This window comes from Artemia sp. Qi Xiang Cuo, unplaced genomic scaffold (assembly GCF_049724085.1).
Source record: "Artemia sp. Qi Xiang Cuo unplaced genomic scaffold, ASM4972408v1 HiC_scaffold_3069, whole genome shotgun sequence".
Lineage (NCBI taxonomy): Eukaryota > Metazoa > Arthropoda > Branchiopoda > Anostraca > Artemiidae > Artemia > Artemia sp. Qi Xiang Cuo.
The window spans coordinates 1-20,552 of record NW_028300464.1 but is presented as its reverse complement, the minus strand read 5'-3'; the positions used below and the strand labels follow the sequence as shown (position 1 = coordinate 20,552).

The 20,552-nt window shown below is 35.1% G+C and overlaps 1 protein-coding gene and 1 pseudogene across 1 annotated transcript; both read left to right on the top strand.

Moving 5' to 3' along the window:
• Positions 1-189: 189 nt before the first annotated feature.
• On the top strand, positions 190-16,084 carry LOC148938633 (microsomal triacylglycerol transfer protein-like). The gene is made up of 5 exons (XM_089107651.1): positions 190-208; positions 3,527-3,645; positions 11,256-11,894; positions 14,448-14,654; positions 15,911-16,084. Exons 3-5 carry the CDS (start codon positions 11,256-11,258, stop codon positions 16,067-16,069), a joined length of 1,005 nt encoding a protein of 334 aa, XP_088963777.1. The 5' UTR covers positions 190-208; positions 3,527-3,645; the 3' UTR covers positions 16,070-16,084.
• On the top strand, positions 5,640-7,770 carry LOC148938634 (uncharacterized; annotated as a pseudogene).
• Positions 16,085-20,552: the final 4,468 nt, after the last annotated feature.

Below are 20,552 nucleotides of genomic sequence, written 5' to 3'. Positions count from 1 at the left end.
GCAACAGGGTTGAAAAACAGCAAGCGTTAATCAGCTTTTGTATTCAGGCCTCAATTACTAGATGGCATCGCTGCAGCTCAAACATTTGAAGGTCACTCTGCAGTAATGAATTTTGTAGACTTGAATAAAGAAGGTGACGTAGATCTCATTGAAAGGTACCTTATGGTACTTTCGTTGGCTACAAATGTACCTGAAACAATTGTTGAAGGTAAAATAGTAACTTGTTCATTGTTTTTGTCTCATTTTTATTCTTGTTTTTTTTGTGTTTGTTTTCGTTATTTTTCTATTCTGTTTTTATTCTATTTCTTTAAATAGTCCTTTTATTCTATTTCTTTTATTCCTTTGTCTATTTAATTATTTTATTATCATTTAATTCTTTTCTAGTATTTGTTGCTTTTCTTTCTGTGTTCTATTTGCTTTGCTATGATTCTAATCTAATTTATTATCCTTATATTTTTATAAAATAAAGGATAATTCTTTCTTATTTTCTTCTAATATGAATCACATTTAAAGATACATTATAGGCCTCCACTTTCAATGGCTATAGATGCACCAGAAACAGTTGTGAAGGTGAAATAGTAGCTTTTTAATTATTTGGTTCCATTTCTATTCTTCTCTGTTTTGTTCTTTTTCATTATTTCCTATTCTTCTTTATTCCTCTTCTACTCTATTTTCTAACTTTAACTAAACAAATTAGCATAGAAAGAGTTTTATTTACATTCAACAAACAAACACATCAACAAGCAAAAGCGAGCAAATATAAACAAACAACAACTATCTATATCATTTTTCATCTATTCTCTTTTGTTTTTTCTTCTATTCTCATTTTGCTCTGCTGAGCAATACCGGCCCGGGGTTTGATCCCCGCCGCAGCAAGGCTGGGGGACAAGCATGCTACTTGTGCCTGTGAAAAAGACCCAGCAACTGAAACGTCGATTCGACGTCCTATGTGCCAGCAACAGCTATGGAGGATCTCTATCCTTTTTTTCTATTTTCATTTTATTTTTCTCTATTATTCTTAATTCTTCTTTTTCATTCTTTTTTCTTTATCTGTCTATTCTAATTTATTCTTCTTTTATTCTCGTAGTAATTAAGTAAATATAATATCGCTTAAAGCCCTAGGGCCATGACAATAGAGAACAAAAAAGAAAATTCACTTTTAAATAATTAACATTACCTAAACATAACATGAACATTACATAGCACAAACAAATAAAAAACAAATCACAAAATCTACTTCTGTGCTTCATCGCCAACGTGAGAACTCGTTCTAAATTTTTAACACTTGCAAAGCAGTCTTCCTTCATTACATTCATCAACCATCTGTCATCAATCTTACGCTTCCATACACTTCATTTCTCACCTCAATCATATTGATCTTATTTCACCCTTGCACTAAAGTAGTGGATTTCTAGGTTTTAATAGGGAAAATTAAATGAATTTAATACAAATTAAAACAAGCTTCATTACGTGAGACCCCTCCCCCCTAAAGAACCAGAATTTGTTTTTCTCATTTATAGAAGTTTTTCAGTTCCCTTGTTTTCAAGTGTATTTGGCTTTTATTTTTTCTCTATCACCGTTTATTCTAAATCTATAAGTAGAATAAAAATATGAATGGTTCATTGAGTGTTGCAAGAAATATTATAGGATCTTAAAAATAGTTTGAATAAGTATGCCACTAACTATAATTTAAATACACACAGTGTAAGTTTATAGAGGGCTAGATAGGGAAGGATTTAAAAGATTTAATTTTACATTTTTTACACCAAAAGATTTTGAAGGTTCATAGTACCTCTATGAAAGAGGGAGATGATTTTGTGGGGGAGGGGGTGGGGGGGGTGGGCTTCTAAGTTCCTGTCATCAGACCACCTACCTGAAAGGGGTTGTTGGATCTCAACAATACGTAGTAGGAAGTAAGAGCTAATTTATAATTATATTATCGATGGTCAGGATCTTACCCTATTTAGCGGAAAGAAGGGTGCCCCTTAATTCATTGCAGTAAGAAATGTATCAGAGGTGGTTGCTATATCTCAACTAAATATAGTGGGAAGATACTAAAAGCAATTGTCTTAACAATGTCTTTGGGGGGGGGGGTATGTAATCAATCAAGAATCTATAAAAGATGACAGAGGACTCCTAAATTCATGTCTTCACGACATCTACCTGAATGGGTTGTCCGATATCAATCAAACTGGATGAGAGGTAAGAACTGGTGTTATAGTTGTGCCTATTTCGAGTTGAGACTTGTTTTTATCTCTGTGAGGACAAAGGGTTGGTGTATAAATTCTTGGAATGAAGAGCAGGTGAAATAGTTTTTGAATTGAGCCGGGCGGAAAGTGAAAGCTAATTTCCACATTATTCCTTTTTGAGGTTCGGACCTGATCTGACGTCTGGTGGAGGAATATGGTCTTATCTACTCGTCAAGATGTCTATCAATACGGGTTATCGGGTCTCAATTACACCTGTTAATGACTAACAGTCATGGGGATTGTCATAATGATGTCTTCTCTGAGTCTAAGACCTATTTGACTCCTGCTGGGTATAAAGGGGATCCTAACTTCTTTCCCATTAGAGTGTCCTCTAGAAGGGTCATCGGATCTCAGTCAAATTTAGAGTTAGCGTTCTAATCCAGCCTTTTCGGTCCAGGTATAGTATGACTTCTTTGATGAGGGGGAGGGGGTGTAGGATACAGGGGTCCCTAGATCTTCGTCATTCACTCTTGTACCAGCTGAGCTTTGTGGGAAGTACCAATTAGGCTCTTAGTTGTGCATTTTTAAGGGGTGCATCTGATTTCACCTCTGTAGGGAGGGGGGTCGGGGATTCTAGTGAAGTTACCCTGAAGGCTGATAGAATTCAGCCTAACCTGGCTAACCGGTAGAGCTATGGTTTCAGGTGTCCGTGTTACATTCGACTCCCGTGTGTTAGGTCCCATTTTTTTGTTTATACCAGTATCCATTATGAGGGCTTATGAAATATTAATTAAGTGGGTGGCGATTGGCTGTCTCGGTATCAGTTGCGTTCTTAAAGTGTTTGACTACAACTTATTAGCTTATGGAGTGTTTGTTGCTGGTAGCAACTGCCATATGAGCGTTTTAGTTTTATATTAGCTTTTGGTTAATTTGTATCCTAATATCGATTAGCTAACCATTTTGTAGATGGTTTATTATCAGAGGAAATCGTCCAGTGGGTAATCAAAAAAGAAAATATTTGAACAAGTTGATCCGTAAAAAGTAAACTTCAGTCAATTCGCTTTGCCGTCGCTTCGTGGACATAAAACTCATTTTGGGAGTTGTTCAATTCCACGACGAACTGTAAATGTAAGATGGAGCATACAAGCGTTTTCCCATGAGACTCTCGCTTCCTCTTTCTCTCTTCTGCAAACTAAATTCACTTTTGTTTAAAATAAAGCCTCAAAAATGTCGTTAGTAGGTTGATGAACGGAACTTTTATGTTTGAAAACGATGACGATGTTTTACTATTTTCTTTTCACATTCAGTTGTCCATCTTCACTTACCTCGTTTTTCAGATTTATTGAAACGTGCAAAACATGGCGTTAAGGTCGTCAAGGCAGCTAAATGACTAGATCTCTGCTTGGCATCTGTAGCACATGTTCTTTCTACCAAACTAAAAACTGAAAACTCTAAGGTAAAACATCCAATTGCTCTCATTCGCTGTGAATATTGGGTTTATATTTTTCAAATATTTGGTTTGCATTTGTACTTAGTTTTACTACTAAAGATAGTTCAATTATTTTATTCAAGCAATGAAATCGTCCTTTTAAGCTGTTCTTTCTGTATCATGGGAAGAAGTGATCGCGGCTGTTATGTTAAAGGTTGTAATTGTAATTGTAGTTGTAATTGGTCTAACTGGCCAATAACTGCCTTATATTGGTCTCATACATCTAAATATGGCATGGGTCTTCGGAACCTTGTCCTTGGATGTTTTACGATTTTGTTGTAATCTATGATAAATCAAAATCGTTTCTCCCCTTTTAATGTTTCTGGACCATGCATCTTTTAATTGAAAATGATAATAGAAGAAAGAACCAACTATAATTGTTTGATTACGACATGGAAATTATAACAAATAATTCATAATGTATGCTTAGTACTAGCCGTCGTGTTGCAGTGCCCTTTTTGTCAGTCTTCTTTGGAGCAACCTTTCTTGGTATGCCAGTACATATAAATTTAAATTATGTTAAATTTATTTTAAATTTTGTTTCTGAAATTTAGAGACTGTAGTAAAAAGACTTAAGGAATGATAAAATCTTAAAAATGAAAATGGTGTCTGTGTATTGGTCACAATAGTCGTGGAGGAACGGTGGAACCTTGGTAACTCAAATCCTATTGGGATCAAAATACCTTAAAAGTTAGATAATTTCGAAGACCACACTGTCTTTCCATGACGATAAATGAATTTCACGAAAATATACTGGATATTGCGGTCACATGTGCAGTGACCGTTATCAGCAGAAATACTCTGCTGAAATACAAAGTAGAAATATGTCATCAGCAGAATTTCTGCTGATGACGGTCACTGCACATGTGACCGAAATATCCAGTATATTTTTGTGAATTATCACTGTTTGACTAAAAGGATTTATCACTATTCGAACTTTTATCTATCTTGAAAGTTAGACCGACTAAAGTGTCCACAGCCATAATCAAAATTGCCAAATTACCATTACTGTCCACCTGGTTTTGATTCTCGTCTTTGTTTCACAGTTTTCAATTTTGGATGTACTTATTTTTTTTACTTATATTTCTTTCTTTTTCAAGAATCATATTCATAGTATTCAGTAATTTATCTCAAACCATGGAACTATCATATTTCAAAGCTCGTTTACCTTGCTGTTTTTCAATCTTTTAAGTGCTATATTAAACTCTTCCTTGCAATACAAGTCTTCGTTCTTTTCCATATTGTCAAAATAATTTTCATTGTTTCTATAAAATTTTCTATAACTTCATCGCTGTTTAACATATTCCCAGAATTCTCTGACCATCTTTCTTTAGCCCTTTATAAATCACTGATTTCGGCCCCGTTCATATCTTTAACTGGGACAATTCCAGACTAACTACTTCCTCTTGATTTTTAATATACCAGCTTACCGGCATGTTAAAACGTGTATACGGCCAGATTACTGGACTAAAAATGGGGAGGCTTTGTTGGCTGCCTTAAATAGCTGGCTTAGTTTTGCTATTAAAAACTATGTGTTAAAGACTTAAAACGAACGCTAAAAACTTAACACCTAAAAACTTAAAACTTAACACCTCCATGCAGAGTTTCTAAAACTTCAAATAGTTACCGCTGTTTAGAGTCTCCACTAGTACCTGCTCAAATAAATGCAATTGTATTTGAAAAAGATGGATTTGATCGTCCTGTCCCTTGATCTCATTACCCAACTTTAACCCCTATCAGGAATTGAACTAGAACCCATGACTCCATCTGTGATATAAAAAAGGTAAACTGGTGAAAAAATGCTTTCACTAGCCGCTTCCGATTACCTACACATTTTCTAAGCAACGCTGTAAGCATTTTGTAACTTTGAAAAAGTTAATGAATTAGACACACTTTCTAAAATATATAGATTAGATGTAATCGCTATTACTTAAGTTGAAAATCAAAATTTGCACCTGTGAAATATGAACAATTTTTATCAATTTATGAAACTCGGACCAGAAAACCACCCACTGGGTAAGAAAGGTGGCGGAATTTTGTTCTTTATCCCTAATGATCTATATCCAAGTGAAATCCCAATTCCGTGTCTTAATCCCTTTGATGAAGTTATGTGGGTTTACTGACCTAAAGTCTTGCCGCGTCCTTTCAATTAATTGTCCTTTGTTGTTTTTATTACTCCCCTAATCAGAGATCCGCTGACAAAATAAATTTTATCGAATAATTACATGCAAGTACTGATTTCTTACAATCGAAATACCCAGATGCAGGAATTTTCCTGATGGGTAACACAAACGATATAAAACTGGATTCTACATGTAATGCTTTTAATTTAAAACATGTCGTTAATGTCCCTATTACAAAAGGCAATACCACTCTTGATTTAATTTGCACTAATCTTTCGAAGTTTTACAAACCCGTCTCCATTCTGCCCCCTCTAGAGGTAGTTACCACTTTAACCTTTTTCTATCTCCACTGGCTAAAGTTTAAAAGTTATTTTCTATATCTAAAACTGTGTATAGAACTCTCACAGACTCAGGACTTTTAAATTTTTGCTCCTGGACTAATACTGAAAATTTGTTCCCTATGTATCAAACAACTGACGTTGACTGCATGGCTTTTTCCCTCCAAAATCTATTGAGGAGTAATTATGAATTCCACTTCCCTGAGAAAAAATTTAAAACGTGTTCTACAGATAAGCCTTATGTTACTAATTCTTTTAAAAAACTGAAAAGAAAAAAAAAATCAATTTTTTCAAAGCAGGTCGCATTACTGAGGCTAATAGTCTAAGGAAGTTCCTAAAGAAAAAATTAAGAAAAGCAGCTTCTAATTATTATAATAATAAAGTCAAAGATCTATATTCTAACAAGCCCAAGCAATGGTACAGAAAAATTAAAGAAATATGCGGAAAAAGTCCTTCCGAAATTGATTTTCATCTCCCTGAACCCCTCTAATAAGACTGCCAACGATCTGAACTTGTACCTTGCTTCCATCGTTCAACGTCTCCCCCCTTTCATTGGCTCAAGTCCAACTATTCCTCCTAATACTCCCTTCCCCCTTATTTCTCCCTCTGATGTTATAAATAAAATTCTTAAGCTTAGAAAATCAAGCATTTGTCCCTTGGACATCCCAGTTGACTTAATTTAAGCCTTTTCGGACAAAATTGCTGAGCCTTTATCAAATATTTTCAACCACATCACAAAATTTGGTAAATTCCCAAGTTGCTGGAAACAAGGTTTTATAACACCTGTCCCTGAAAAATGCGCCAGTCTGACTTTCACCAACATTCGCCCCATTACGCTCACTTCTGTTTTTTCCAAACTTTATGAAGGTTTCCTCTGTGACTGGCTTAAGGATAAAGTTTGTCCACGTATTGACACCCGACAGTTTGGTAACTTAAAGAAAACTTCCACCACCCATTACCTTGTGCACTTAATGCATACCATTGTAAGTAACCTTGATAAACCAAATGTCTGGCTGAACCTTGTCTTAGTTGATTTCCAAAAAGCTTTTGACCTGGTTGACCACACCAGCCTAATTCGTTCACTACTGGTTAACTTTAAACTTGATCCTCTGTTAGTAAATATTGTTAAATCGTTTCTTTCAAATAGATCCCAAGTTGTTAAATACAAAAATATTTTCTCTTACCCCCTCCATATATATTGTGGAATTCCTCAAGGAACCTTATTGGGACCACTTTTATTTCTAGTCATGATTAACGATATTGGTAAGGACTTCCCCCAAGGGTGGAAATATGTGGATGACCTGTCGATTCTCGAAGTATGTCACAGGAATATTAAAAGTGACCCCCTTGAAATTCTAACCCACATTTCGGATGAAGCTAAGAACCTAAATATGAAAGTAAATTCCACTAAATCAAATATAATGACGATAAATTTCTTGAAATCTACTCCCGCTTTCCTTGAACCTATCCCCCCAGATATTTCTGTGTTTTCCTTTAAATTACTTGGAGTTATAATCTCCTCTAATTTAAAGTGGGATATCCACGTGAAAGACATTGTCCCTAGAGCTAATGCGTCCATGTCTCTCCTTATGCTCTTGAATAAATGTAACGTCCCCCATCCCATTCTTTAAGGATTTATGCTTCCTTTGTCCGCCCGCAGCTTGAACATGCTTGTCCAGTTTGGCATCCTGGCATCTCCCGTAATGAATCAGATAAAATTGAACCTATTCAAAAAAGAGCCCTAAGAATAATTTTTAACGAAACTTTGGTACCATATTCACTCCTTCTAAAAAAGGCCAAGCTGGAAACTCTTGAGCACAGGAGAGGAACGCTGTGCCTCCGTTTTGCAAAAAATGCAATAATAAACACTCGCACGGAAAACATTTTTCCCAAAAGACACTCCCCATCCAGACACCGCCTGCCACGTGCTGTTTCTGAACCCATCCCTATCTTGTCCCCCATCCGTCGTTTAACCTCCAGATATGAAAAAACCTTTTTCCCCTTCATTCCTGATCAAATAAACCACTAGTTTTTTTTTTTTTTTTGTACTGGTGATACCCATGCTGGTGTCCGTTTGACTCTTCCGTTCCCTCCCCTTTTTATATACTCTCTTTTAAAACTTTTTAACAACATTTTTATCTCAATTTTTTTTTGGTTTTGTTATAATTTGTGCCTTTTTAACTTTCTTACTTTTGATACTTTTTGTTTTTAGACTAATGAATGGCTTTGCCTTTCTGATATTGTTGTTTTTGGCATTGTTTAGCCAGTTTTTTAGTTGTTGTGCTATTTCTATGTCTTTTTTTATTATATGACCCCGAAATGCGAATCCGGCCCTTCGGGGCTTGTGATAGTCATTTTTTGAAATAAATATCTTATCTTACTGTAAAATTGAGAGGGAATACTGGCCAGTAAAATCCCCTTTTTGTGTCTAAAGAGCGATATACAATATTTTTTAATTTTCAGTTGCAAGCATTATATTTCACTGTTACCCTCAAATATGGATAAATTTAAAGCTAAACCATTAAAAATTTTTATTTAAAACCTGACATGTTGTTTCATATATCGATAGTTAAAAATATTCATTAAAAACAACTTTTTAACTTGATTCAAATCAACCGAACTAAAACCTTAAATATAAACGGCCGTGACTTAAGGGGTGGACAAATCTTTGTGTTTAGGTTAATTTTTGTCCATTTCAAGATCTAAGATCTAACAGCAAGTTTTACTAAACTTAAAAATCGTATTTTTATTTTTCTTTTAGTTGTAAACTGTTATTTTTGTGGACTTGCACATTTGTTAAAGATGAAATATGAGACCGCATGGCAGAATATTATCTACTCATTGCTGGATTACAAATAGGTTGCTCATTTGCCTAGTGTCCACTGGTTCTGGGGCCCCATTATCGCTAATTTCCTATAACAAAGTCTGGTCATTCCGAAGTCTGGAATGTAAATTCCAAAGTGTGGTCAATCTTTGAGCTCAATTTTATGTCTATTTCATATTTTTGCAGGTTTTCTTGATATTTATACAGTCTTAGCTGTTTGATATTTGCTTGAAGCACAGCTCACTTAAAGTAGTCGAGTAATAGTTTTTGCAAAGTGATCTTAATATTCTAAACGGAAAATCTTCCTTGCGCTTCTCTCTTGAGCTACTTTTGAAGTGTTTCATAAGCTTAAACCGACTTTAATTTATGGCAAAAATACAAATCTATAAAACCTTTGTCATTGTAGTCTGTTAACGGGATACATGGGCAGGACTATAGTGTAATTTCAAATTGCAGTCAATATACCTTGTGCTTGAAATACAGTTGAATGGAATCACCGTCAGTTAGTGATTCCATTCCTCCTTTATCAGGTAGATATAAACAACGCCTCTTTTCTTTAGACTGCCATGTATGGGAAACTGACCAACATTGTTACTATCCACTATAGTCAGCAGACTAAGGTTTCATTGAATAACCTGACTTGATTATATATTTTTTTTTGGTCCGCTTAAAAATGATACTTCCGTCCAGTAGCTTTAAAAATGCTGCAAAAGATTATGACTTAAAAGCTATTAAAATTCTTTGGTAGAGGTAAATTGGTATATCCATTTTTTTATATCATTTTGATGAATAATAAACTATTTGTGGTAAACTAGACCATACAATTATATTCTGAGAGGTTCAGGACTTGCAAAAAAGAAAGCATACGTGATTGTAATAAAATTCAGGTGCATAACATACCGGTACATCAAATTTATGATCGAATATTCACACTGCAACATTCAACAACAATTACCTTATATAATTCTTTTTTATTTAATCTATTCATTTTGTGTAAATCTGTTATAATTAGCTTTGTTTAAAACTAAACAGCCACTAGGATACCAATTTGGAGGGGGGGGGGAGGAGGGGGGGCACTATTGATTTGCAAGTGAGTTGACAGTCTGGTATATTCACTATTATATATAACTATATCTTGTATCAAAATGAAAACCAACAGGGAGAATCTCCATGCGATGGGTCCCCTGGAAAAATCATGACATGGAAAAGTGTTTTTACATGGTCTTGTGTATGGTTCTATATATAAAGTCTTGTATATGGGCTCATCTAAAAGAAACCTTGTAATAACAAATTTCTTACATAGCAGTATGCAAAAAACTTCACATTAAACGAATCTTTGGGTCGCTTCCCCTTTGATACACCTTCTGTTGACTAAGTTTTTGTATTATATTCAATATTGTGTATATACTCGTAAATATAACTTCACATTAAACGAATCTTTGGGTCGCTTCCCCTTTGATACACCTTCTGTTGGCTAAGTTTTGTATTATATTCAATATCGTGTATATACTCGTATTTGAAATATTTACATATACAAATATTCTGAGTAACTTAACAAATACATTTGGCCAATAATTAATTTTAATTGAATAAAGCCACGTGTATTGGGGAATCTTCCTTGAGAAAGAAATAGATCGAGTGTTAGATGTTAGAAATATTTAAAATTGGGGAACACGGGAAAAACTAACATGAAACAACCATATCATTTCGAAAAAAAATATAGTTGAAAAAATGTGAATTATAATTGAAACGGCCAAGAAAACCTATTTAATATATATATTCTGAACATTACTTTATAAGAATATGCTATTATGATGTTTCCTTTAAAAGAGCCCTTACTCCCCACTCTAATAGTCTGACGTTTCCATCTATGTTTGATATTGAAGCATGCCAAACAGCCGGTTTCAACAATTTTTTTGCCAACTGGTGACGTCTTAAGCACAGTTCACATACAAGTAAGCCTGCGGTGTATGCGCAAATGGTAAAAACATTTTTCTAATCCATCATTTAGATGCTTGTCTGTTATATTCAATGCTATGTAAGGGTGTTTGCTGATGATTATTTGACACATTTTTGATTACCAAATACTTCAGTAACAAAATTTGTCTGAGTCTGTAACCTTATTATTTTGAATAATATAACTTTGACCTGTAAAGCTTTCAAATTAAAATTTTTTGTGTAAGGGAATGAACATCTTTTTCTATAATGCAAATTTCAGCAACGAAGTGAATTTGCATGTCTTTTTATATCCGTAATTTATTTTTATCACACAATCATCCTCTACATTTTTAGATGTTAAGAGAAATAGAGTCATATATAATTTCGAAGCTTAAAACTTGCAACAACGATGAATGCAAAGTCACTCAACTTCGATGTCTTGGCAACCTCAAGTCTGAAACCACTCTACCTCAGCTTCTAGATGTTGTGGGACAATGTGGCAAACTATCTGCTGTGGCACTACAAAGTATAAAAGCATTCCCAAATGAAAAATATTCCAATTTAAGAAAAATATTTGAAAGTGTTTATCTTCGATTAGTCAAACCATATGATTCAAGTGCTCGAGGTATAGCATTTGATTTACTTTTAAATATTGGTCTAAATGATGATTTTCTTGGACTGGTTATTTCTCAACTTGGACAAAAAGGTGAAAAGGAATTGAAAAAATATGTTTGGTCAAGATTGACAGATAAAGCGGAAAAGTGCGAAGAATTCCGACTTCAGCTTATTAAAGTGATAGTGAAAACTAACAAAAATAATTATAATGCATTAGCGTTAGATGGATTGTCTACCTCTTTTACGAGGATTTTCCACAGGGATAGAAGTGCTGAGAGTGGTTTTGTTGAATCGATGGAAATCGGAGGTGGGCTTTTGAAGAGAAGCGTTTTTGATGTATACGTTAAGAATAATCAGTCTAATTTTGATCTGTTGTCTGTAAGTATGCCTTCATAAAAAATTCTGGCACATTTCTATACATTTATTTTTTCATTTTTTCTTATTCAAGGTAAATATAACCATTTGCAGTCAACTGATTACTTTAAAAATAGCATTCTTTACGTTTGTGCATCTAATATTTTGGGGGTTTATTCAGGCCCAGGCTATGGCTGAAATTTTACACTGGGTAATTGAAGAAGATTACTAATATTCATGCATACATGGACTGAGTGAATCTTAACTCCAAATCTTAAGAATGATTAAATCAGGTTAGAACTTTAGAATTTGGGGTTTGATATTCTGAAATTGTTTTAGTGAGAGCCGAATATCATAAAATTCTTACAACAAAAGTGGGAAAATATTTAGTCAAGGACAAAACAGGAAAAGGGCAAGGACCCCTGCTAAGCTGGCTTGAGCATAAGAAAAATGTTTTAAAATGTCAAAAAAAAGCGAGAAATACAAATCTTTGAGAACAGAAAGCATAGTTGGCGTCTTTGGCTTTTCTTGAATTGCTTTAATACATTATTATTGTAGTGAAGACGTAGATTGTAGATTAGAAGTAGATTCTAATTATTGATTCATATTAATGTAGATTAGAAGGGGTTTTCGTTGAATCTATTTCCTTGAAATTTCAAAAAGAATTATTTGTCTTCTTAGTGAAACCCGGAAAGTTTAACTTAGTGAACCGCAAAGTTTAAGCTTCTCCAAAACTAGTTCTTAACATAATAAGAGGATTTCAAGAGCGAATTGAAACAAGAAATTTCTTGTGGGTTTGCTTCACTGTTCATTGTACTTTCTATATGTTTTAGGTTTTGTTCTTTCAATTTTATTTGTTTCTGTTCGTTTGAACTTCGATATCTTATTTAAACTGATTGATGCTAATTTTGAGTTCTAATTTGATCTTTTGTCTGTGTAGAGAAGCTGTGTTTTCTTTTTCATTTATTTATGCATAAACATCTTTCATTTTATCCTAAATTGTCTTGTAAAACAAAAACAGTTGAACCGCAAAGTTTTAGCTGCTCCACAACTAGTTCTTAACATATTAAGAGGATTTCAAGAGCGGATTGAAACAAGAAATTTCCATACTAGCTTCCTAATGATTTCCAAAACAATTTACACCATACCCCAGTGAAATCCATTGAAATTAGTTAATGCAACTCTGCAGTAAAAAATCCCTCTAAAAACAACAAGATTCGGAATATAATTTATTTTTACTTTTTTAATTATTTTTATTCCATCAAATATTATATAATGTGAACCTCTCATAAGCTGGTCTAATCTTTACCACTTTTCACTGTTATAAACTATTTGTCTTAAAGCGCTTGATCGACTGTTGACGTCATACGACAGCAAGAATATTCTCTAAAAATATGAACTTGTATCAACAAAGATCATAAGAAAAAATTTTCAACTAAATAGTCTGTCTAGAACCTACTTTGACCAAATGCAATCTAAATATATTTAAGAACAAACTCCATAATCAATTCCATGAGTAAAGGCAAATAATAAAAGATGGGCAATTTCAAAATCATCCATAAATCATCTTTTCCAACTTTCTTTGCTGCTTGTTTATTCATTGACTTAATCTTATACTTGACTTGAAATATTCTCATTTATAGTAAACTTATTAGAGAGGTTCAAAGTTATGCTATTCATGACATTTTGGTTACAACATAGGATGCCTTGACATATTTGACCAGCTGTCTGTTTGCGCAACTTATGCAATTTGCTTTCTGTGAATTGGTATATTGCCAGTTTATTTTTAATACATGACAGTGTCAGACTCATACCATAGTGTTTTTTTCTAATTGCTTTTTGCATAAGAGTTAATTATTTTTCAGTTGTCTTTCCACTGTCTTGATTGACCTGTTTTCTACATAACATTATATTTCTTTCACGAAGGCAATGTGGTCTAAGGAATCTTGTACTATGTATCACTCGAGGTCGGAGACCCGTAGCTTTTTAACAAATTTGAGGGGTCGGTAATGTGCTGCTCAGGTCCTAATGACATTACTGAAATCCTCACTTATTTACCGATAAGCTATAGTCGATGATCTATTATCTATGGTCATCGATGACCACAATATTTTAATCCTGCTATGGAATTTGTTTAATCATGGAATTCCTTTAATCAAACATAAAAGCTTTTAGAAATGATCTAAAGGATGCTTAACGTCTAAATTATACTTTTTAATATACTTATTTACTATCGCTAATATTCTTTTTTTCTTTCTGCATTGTCCTGAAGTAGTTAACAACAAGAAACTGTTGAAGTTTTTCTTTAGCAAGTCTTTTAATCTGAGATTTCCTGTCATCTTTCTATGTTTTGGTAGAGTTATCTGATATAGATATATTAATTGCATGCCCATTCCCTAGAGACATCCACTATTTTTTCTCTTTAGGATTGATCTGTACTTGATTAATGTATGTGTAAATACTTGAAAAGTATTTCCATGTGAATGAAATACTTCCAATTTGCCCCCTTAATACACATGGAACTTGTTTATTGAATTTTAATCTAAATATTCTTATTAACTTTGTTGTTTTTTCTAGTTAAATTTGTTTGCTGCAGACTTGAGTAGTCTTGCGGGCACTACTCCAGAAGAAGGAGAAGAAACAGAAGAGGAAGATGCTACTGCAGGAATGGAGCTTACACTTGGTGGAGCATATCTACGGACAATTGTTTTCTTCACTGGACAGACAGAGCTGTTCGGTCACGTTTGGTCCGGTACTGCATCTGAAAGAACCACAGTTTTAAAGGTAATCTTCTTTTCTTTCGTAATTGATCTTGAAATTATTGATTCTGATAAGCTATGAATAGTTTCCAGAGAGGTAAGGGCGATGAACCGATCGTGATCTGACGAGACTCCTCCTTGCTACAACGAGACTCTTTGGTGGAGTGGAATATTTTAATTAGTGTGGTCATAACCGTTTTAACTATATTTCATATTAGATCAAGATGAAGTTTCCATAATCTGTTTGCAATTTGATTGATCAAACTTTTCATCTATTTCTACTCTATTGAGTTTTGTAAATGAAATAAACAAAAAGAACAAATTTATGCAAGTTGAAGGATTGCAAAATCAAATTCTGCATAACTGGTAGGTGTCCATGACTCTCAGTTATTCACTAAGCTTAAAAAAGATTTATGTGACATTATCCATAGCGTACCATGCAGAAAACGAGTAATCTCCATTTCAGCCAGAGTCAGGTATTTTTTATCCGTCCCAGGAGAGATAAGTTTCTTTCTTTTATGTGCCTGTTGCTGGACAGGCTGTTTACTACTACTGCTACTAACTGTCCATAAAGTCGCCTGAGACTAACAAGGCTGCACACACTCCTCCTCCACCCCATTCTGTTCAAAGTTTCAGTTTTTACTCCCTTTCATAAAGTTCTTACTTCCCTTAAATTTTTTCGTATGACCTCTTACCACTCCAATCGGGGTCGACCTACTTTTTGTTTGGGTCCAGAAGAATGGACAAAAGTACAATATTTGGTAATTTGTTCTCCTTCATACATAAAATGTATAAAGTTTTTTTGGTCAAAAGTGTCCCAAACCAGTTATTTGGTTAGGGACGCGGGTCAGTGGTGTGACTGTAAGTTTAGCCAGAGTCAACCCAGCTCTAAATGGGTACCTGGAGAAATCTGGAGAATGTAATCAGGAAGGTTGTGCGAAAGCACAGGATGGCTGGCCCCCAGCCCCCGATTGCACTTTCTGACTGAAGGGCCACGAAACGGAGATCAGCACCGCCGGTTTGGACCTTAAGGGCCATCACACTTACTTACTTACTTACACACATAAAATGTTGCCTAGGCATTTTAAACCTTTTTTCATTGTAGGCCTATAGTAATTACTTGACCTTTTAAAAAATTGTTTTTTAAAACTTTTTTAATGTGGTAAATAAAGCTACAAAAGTTTTATGTGGCTATAACAATGGAAAGCGGACTCACTTGATAATTTTTATTTTTTCCTTTTTGCCTTCCTTTCAACTTCTAAAATATGAACAATCTTTCAGGCAACTTCACTGCTTTTCGACCATAGAGAGTCAGTTCCATTGCAGGTTGGCATAGCAGGTTTGATGGTTTTATACGGAAGTGTTTCCTTTGATTTTGCTGGACAGGTGCAAATTTCTCTCTGGTATAAAACTTGTAATTCCCTTGTGGAAAATAAGTAAGTAGCTTACACTATTTTCTTATATGATCATGATGCGTGAAAAATAATTTTCTATGCCTGGCTGTCGGATGGGGGACTCCCTCTCTCCCCACTGAAAATAGTTTGAAGGGCTCTCAATGCAACAAAACATGAAAAGTAATGAACTAGTAAGTTCTATGAATGCCAAAAATAATAGATTTCTTGGTTTCAGTTTATATTTTCTTTTTGAAGAGGAGTTTATCCATCACCCTCCACAATATGTAGTTCTCCCTCTCGCGTGTAAGCATGCGTGTCGATACCTTGCATTTTCTAGAGTGAATACTTTTTTCATTCAAATTTTTTTTTTCGTTCTTAGAAAAGTTTGTACCGAAAAATCTGAAGTTGTGTTGATAGGTGAGTCTAGCATTGACTTTGCGGAAACGTCATCTAGACAGGCTTTTCATCTCTTGTCTTTACTAATTTCGCATGGATTGGCTCCTTGTATAAACATACCGATAAGAATTTCAAACCTGTCAACATTAAGTGACAGCATTTTTTCACCACTACACTTTATCAAGAATGAAGTACTGTTTTCGGATACTTCCGACCATTTGCCAGTGGCAGCCTTTATGAAATTTGCGGGATTCATAAGGATCAGTCCCCTTGGATAAACTGAGATTCTGACGTTCACCAGTGAAGCTGGATAAATTAAAGGAAGATTTGATTACATAGAATTTTGTTGAATTTTTTTGATTGCGGTAAAAATATAAAGAAGACGTGGGACGTAATTAAAAAAGTTGCTCGACCGTCAATGGAACCAAAAGATCTCCCTAAGTCTCTCATAGGTAGGCGATCAACTGATCACAGAAAAAGGCCAAGTACGACATCAGATGAACAGTTTCTTCACGGAGATAGGGGAAAAAAACCGCTAATCGAGTTTCTTATTGTTCTGTTTTGCAGTCATGGAAGCAGTTCCTAGGCCCTTCGTGTTTGAAATCAATGGTTTTTGAGAAGATTACGGAGCAAGAATATTGTTTTGTCTTTAAAGAATTCTTGAGCAGGTTTTGACCTAATTTCTGCTAAAGTAATCAAACATATCCTTCCATCGATTATCATCCCACTTTGCGATTTCATTAATGAGTAATTTCAACTAGGAGTATTTCCCCAACGTTTAAAATTGGTACGTTTGATAGCTATCTTTAAAAGAGGTGATCATGAGGACCCTGGTAACTACAGGCAGATCTCTGTTTTTTCAATGCTCAAACGTCTTGTGAGATTTCTTGGAAGTAAAAAATGTTTTCCATCAGCATCAGTTTGGGCTTAGCGCAAAGTGTTCTACAGAACATGCTTGCAATTGTCATCTACAGTTTATACGACAATCCCTAGATCCTAATCTCATTCCTGCAGCCATTTTTCTTGATGTAAAAAAAGCTTTAAACAACCTTACACGTAAGATCCTCATTGGTAAGGTTTCTCATCATGATGTGCGTGGGGAAGCATTGTCTTGGTTCTCTTAATACCTCACAGACAGATCTATTGCAACGGAAGATGCAGACGAGCAAGTTTTAACTGAATACGGAGTACCCCAAGGTTCTTTTCCTGGGCCAACCATCTTCCTTATCTTTGAACGACTTCAACCGAATTTTTAACACCCTAATTACTAATGTCTGCTGTGGATTGTGTCATAAATTTTACTCTCTGACTGCATTGGCGTTCACATCCGCAATCAAGAAGTATAGGTGGCATTTGTATATAACTAGCATTACTGACTGGCATTTGTATATGACTACTCTAGATGCCGCGGTTCCAGATGAATCATATCTTGGACTGAAGCTTCAAGTAATGACTGAGAAGATACTCAATTGGTTTGACGTAAATCTACTAGCTTTAAGCGTAAAAAAGCCGTACCTCTTTATTTTTTCTCGTACAGACATGACCGGCCCCCTAATAACTGAGTTTCGTATACCTAGAGGCTCCATAAGTCGGTTGCTGGCTTGATATGTTCGATTCCTGGGAGTTCTTTTGGATGAAAATCTATCGTTTAAGCGGCAAGTTCAGGTAATAAGAGTCAAAATTTCCCATGCATTTCTGGAAAAGCCATAGTATAATTTGTACTTTACTGAAAAAAATCAAATGAATTTACTGAAAAAAAATGTGCATTGTCAGTTTATATACATATGCTTATTTATTCCTTAAAATATTAATTAATGTTTGATTTCTCAAAGTTATAAAAATGAAAACATTTAAAAGAATTTTTTCAGTAAAGTACAAATTACATTCTGGCTTTTAGAAAGCATAGGGTCTTAGGACCCTAAGCATATCAAATTATGTTCGTTTTGAGTTTGACTCTGTTTTTTATTTTAATTTTTGTTTCTTTTGAGTTTCATTTATTTATTGATACTGATTTGTGATAGTTGTAGGCTTGGTAGACTATTTGATTCTACTTTTGTTCATTTTTGGTTTAATGGAAGTCTTTACTTTTTTTTGAAAAACTTGTTTTGTGGATTTTTTTTTTATAATTAATTTCTGTTCGTTCTATATTGAAATAGTGTTTTTCAGGGCAAAAGGCTGAGCCTCTTCTAAATCAAAACAACCAACCCTTCCATAAAAACCTTAAATATCCCTGTGCATAACTTACAACCCTTGTCCCTAATCTCTGGGGTTTGTTTAAACCCCAAAAGCCTTGTTATATGATGTTTAGACTATTTTGAATAGAATGGCCATCTTAAAATTTCTATTAGATACATTTCGGGACAATACGACGTGTGTTTGTACGTGGGGGGGGGGTAGCTTCCCTTTGATCACTTTGACTCTTAAAACTAGCTCCATAGGGTCTGATTACCAATCTAATGAGGCCCTTACAAAGTTCATGGGCCCGCATTTCCTATAAAAACCTTATATGTCCAATAGGCTAACCTTACAATCCCTGCCCTGGAGCTGGGGGGATTTACCATCCTCAGACAAATCACTCCAGGAACATTCGAAAACTTTGAACGAAACGTCCAAATCACACTCTTGAAGTGTTTGGGGAAATGATGGGCTTTGGGGGGGGGCATTGGCCCACTGATCACTTTCGACTAATACAAAAGGCACTAATCCTCTCAATTTCTAATCGAATGAGCCCTTTTTGAAGCTTCTACGAAAAAAAAAACTATAAAAACCTTGCCCAAGGGCATAACTTACGACCCTTGTCCTGAGGGCTATGGGGGGAGGGTTGTCATCCTCAAAGACATTTTCCAGACCTTTCAACTACGTTGAACAAACTGGCCATATCAAAATGTTGATCGGAAATGTTTGGCAAATGATGAGCGTGAGGGGGTAGGGGTGATTCTCCCTCCGATTACTTTCGACTGCTAAAAAGGACAATAGCCCTCTCAATTTCCAATCGAATGAGCCCTTTTGGAAGTTTTTACGACAACGCTTTCTATAAAAACCTTATATGCCCCAAGGGCATAACTTACAACCTTAATCCTGAGGGCTGCTGGAGGGGGGGGGGGGTGTCATACTCAAAAACATAATTTCCAGACCCTTCAACTGCGTTCAACAAAATAGCTATATCAAAATGTTGATCGCAAGTGTTTGGGAAAATCATGGGCATGGGGGGGGGGGCAGTCACCCTCCGATCGCTTTGACTATTAATGAGGCCACTAGCCCTCTCAGTTAGCCCTTTGTCCTGACGGTTGTTGGGGGAGGGGGGGTATCATCCTCCAAGACATAATTTCCAAAACTTTAAACTACGCTGAACAAAATGGCCATCTCAAAACTTTGATTGGACGTGTTTGGAAAAATGGTGGGCGTGAGAGGGTGGTTGGTTGTCCTTCAGTCACGTTCGACTATTAAAAAGGGCACTAGCCCTTTCAGTTTTCAATTGAATGAGCCCTTTTTGAAGTTTCTACACAACGCTTTCAAGAAAAGCCTTACATAACCCCAGGGCATAACTTACAACCCTTACCCTGAGGGCTGTGGGGAGGGGGGTTGTCGTCCTCAAAGACCTAATTTCCAGAACTTTCACCTACGTTGTAAAATTGGCTATCTCAAATTTGATTGGATGAGTAGAGATGACCCTATAACTCCGATCAGGGCTCCTTATATGGGCATAGAACCACGTGGTTTATGGATTTTGTCAGTGAGAATGAAAAAACAGGAATTTTATCACATTTATGGATGTTTCCTTGGATGGTTATGTGTGTTGGTCGATTTATTTGATGTTTTTCATGAATGTTTTTATGGTTTTTGTCAGTGAGAATGAAAAAACAGGAACTTTTTCACATTTATTTGATGTTTTATGGTTTTTGTCAGTGAGAATGAAAAAACAGGAACTCTCTCACATTTATGTCTGTTTTTATGGATTTTCTCAGTGAGAATTAAAAAACAGGAACTTTCTCACATTTATTTGATGTTTTTCATGGATGTTTTATGGTTTTTGTCAGTGAGAATGAAAAAACAGGAACTCTCTCACATTTAAGTCTGTTTTTATGGATTTTGTCAGTGAGAATGTAAAAACAGTAACTCTCTCAAAGTTATGT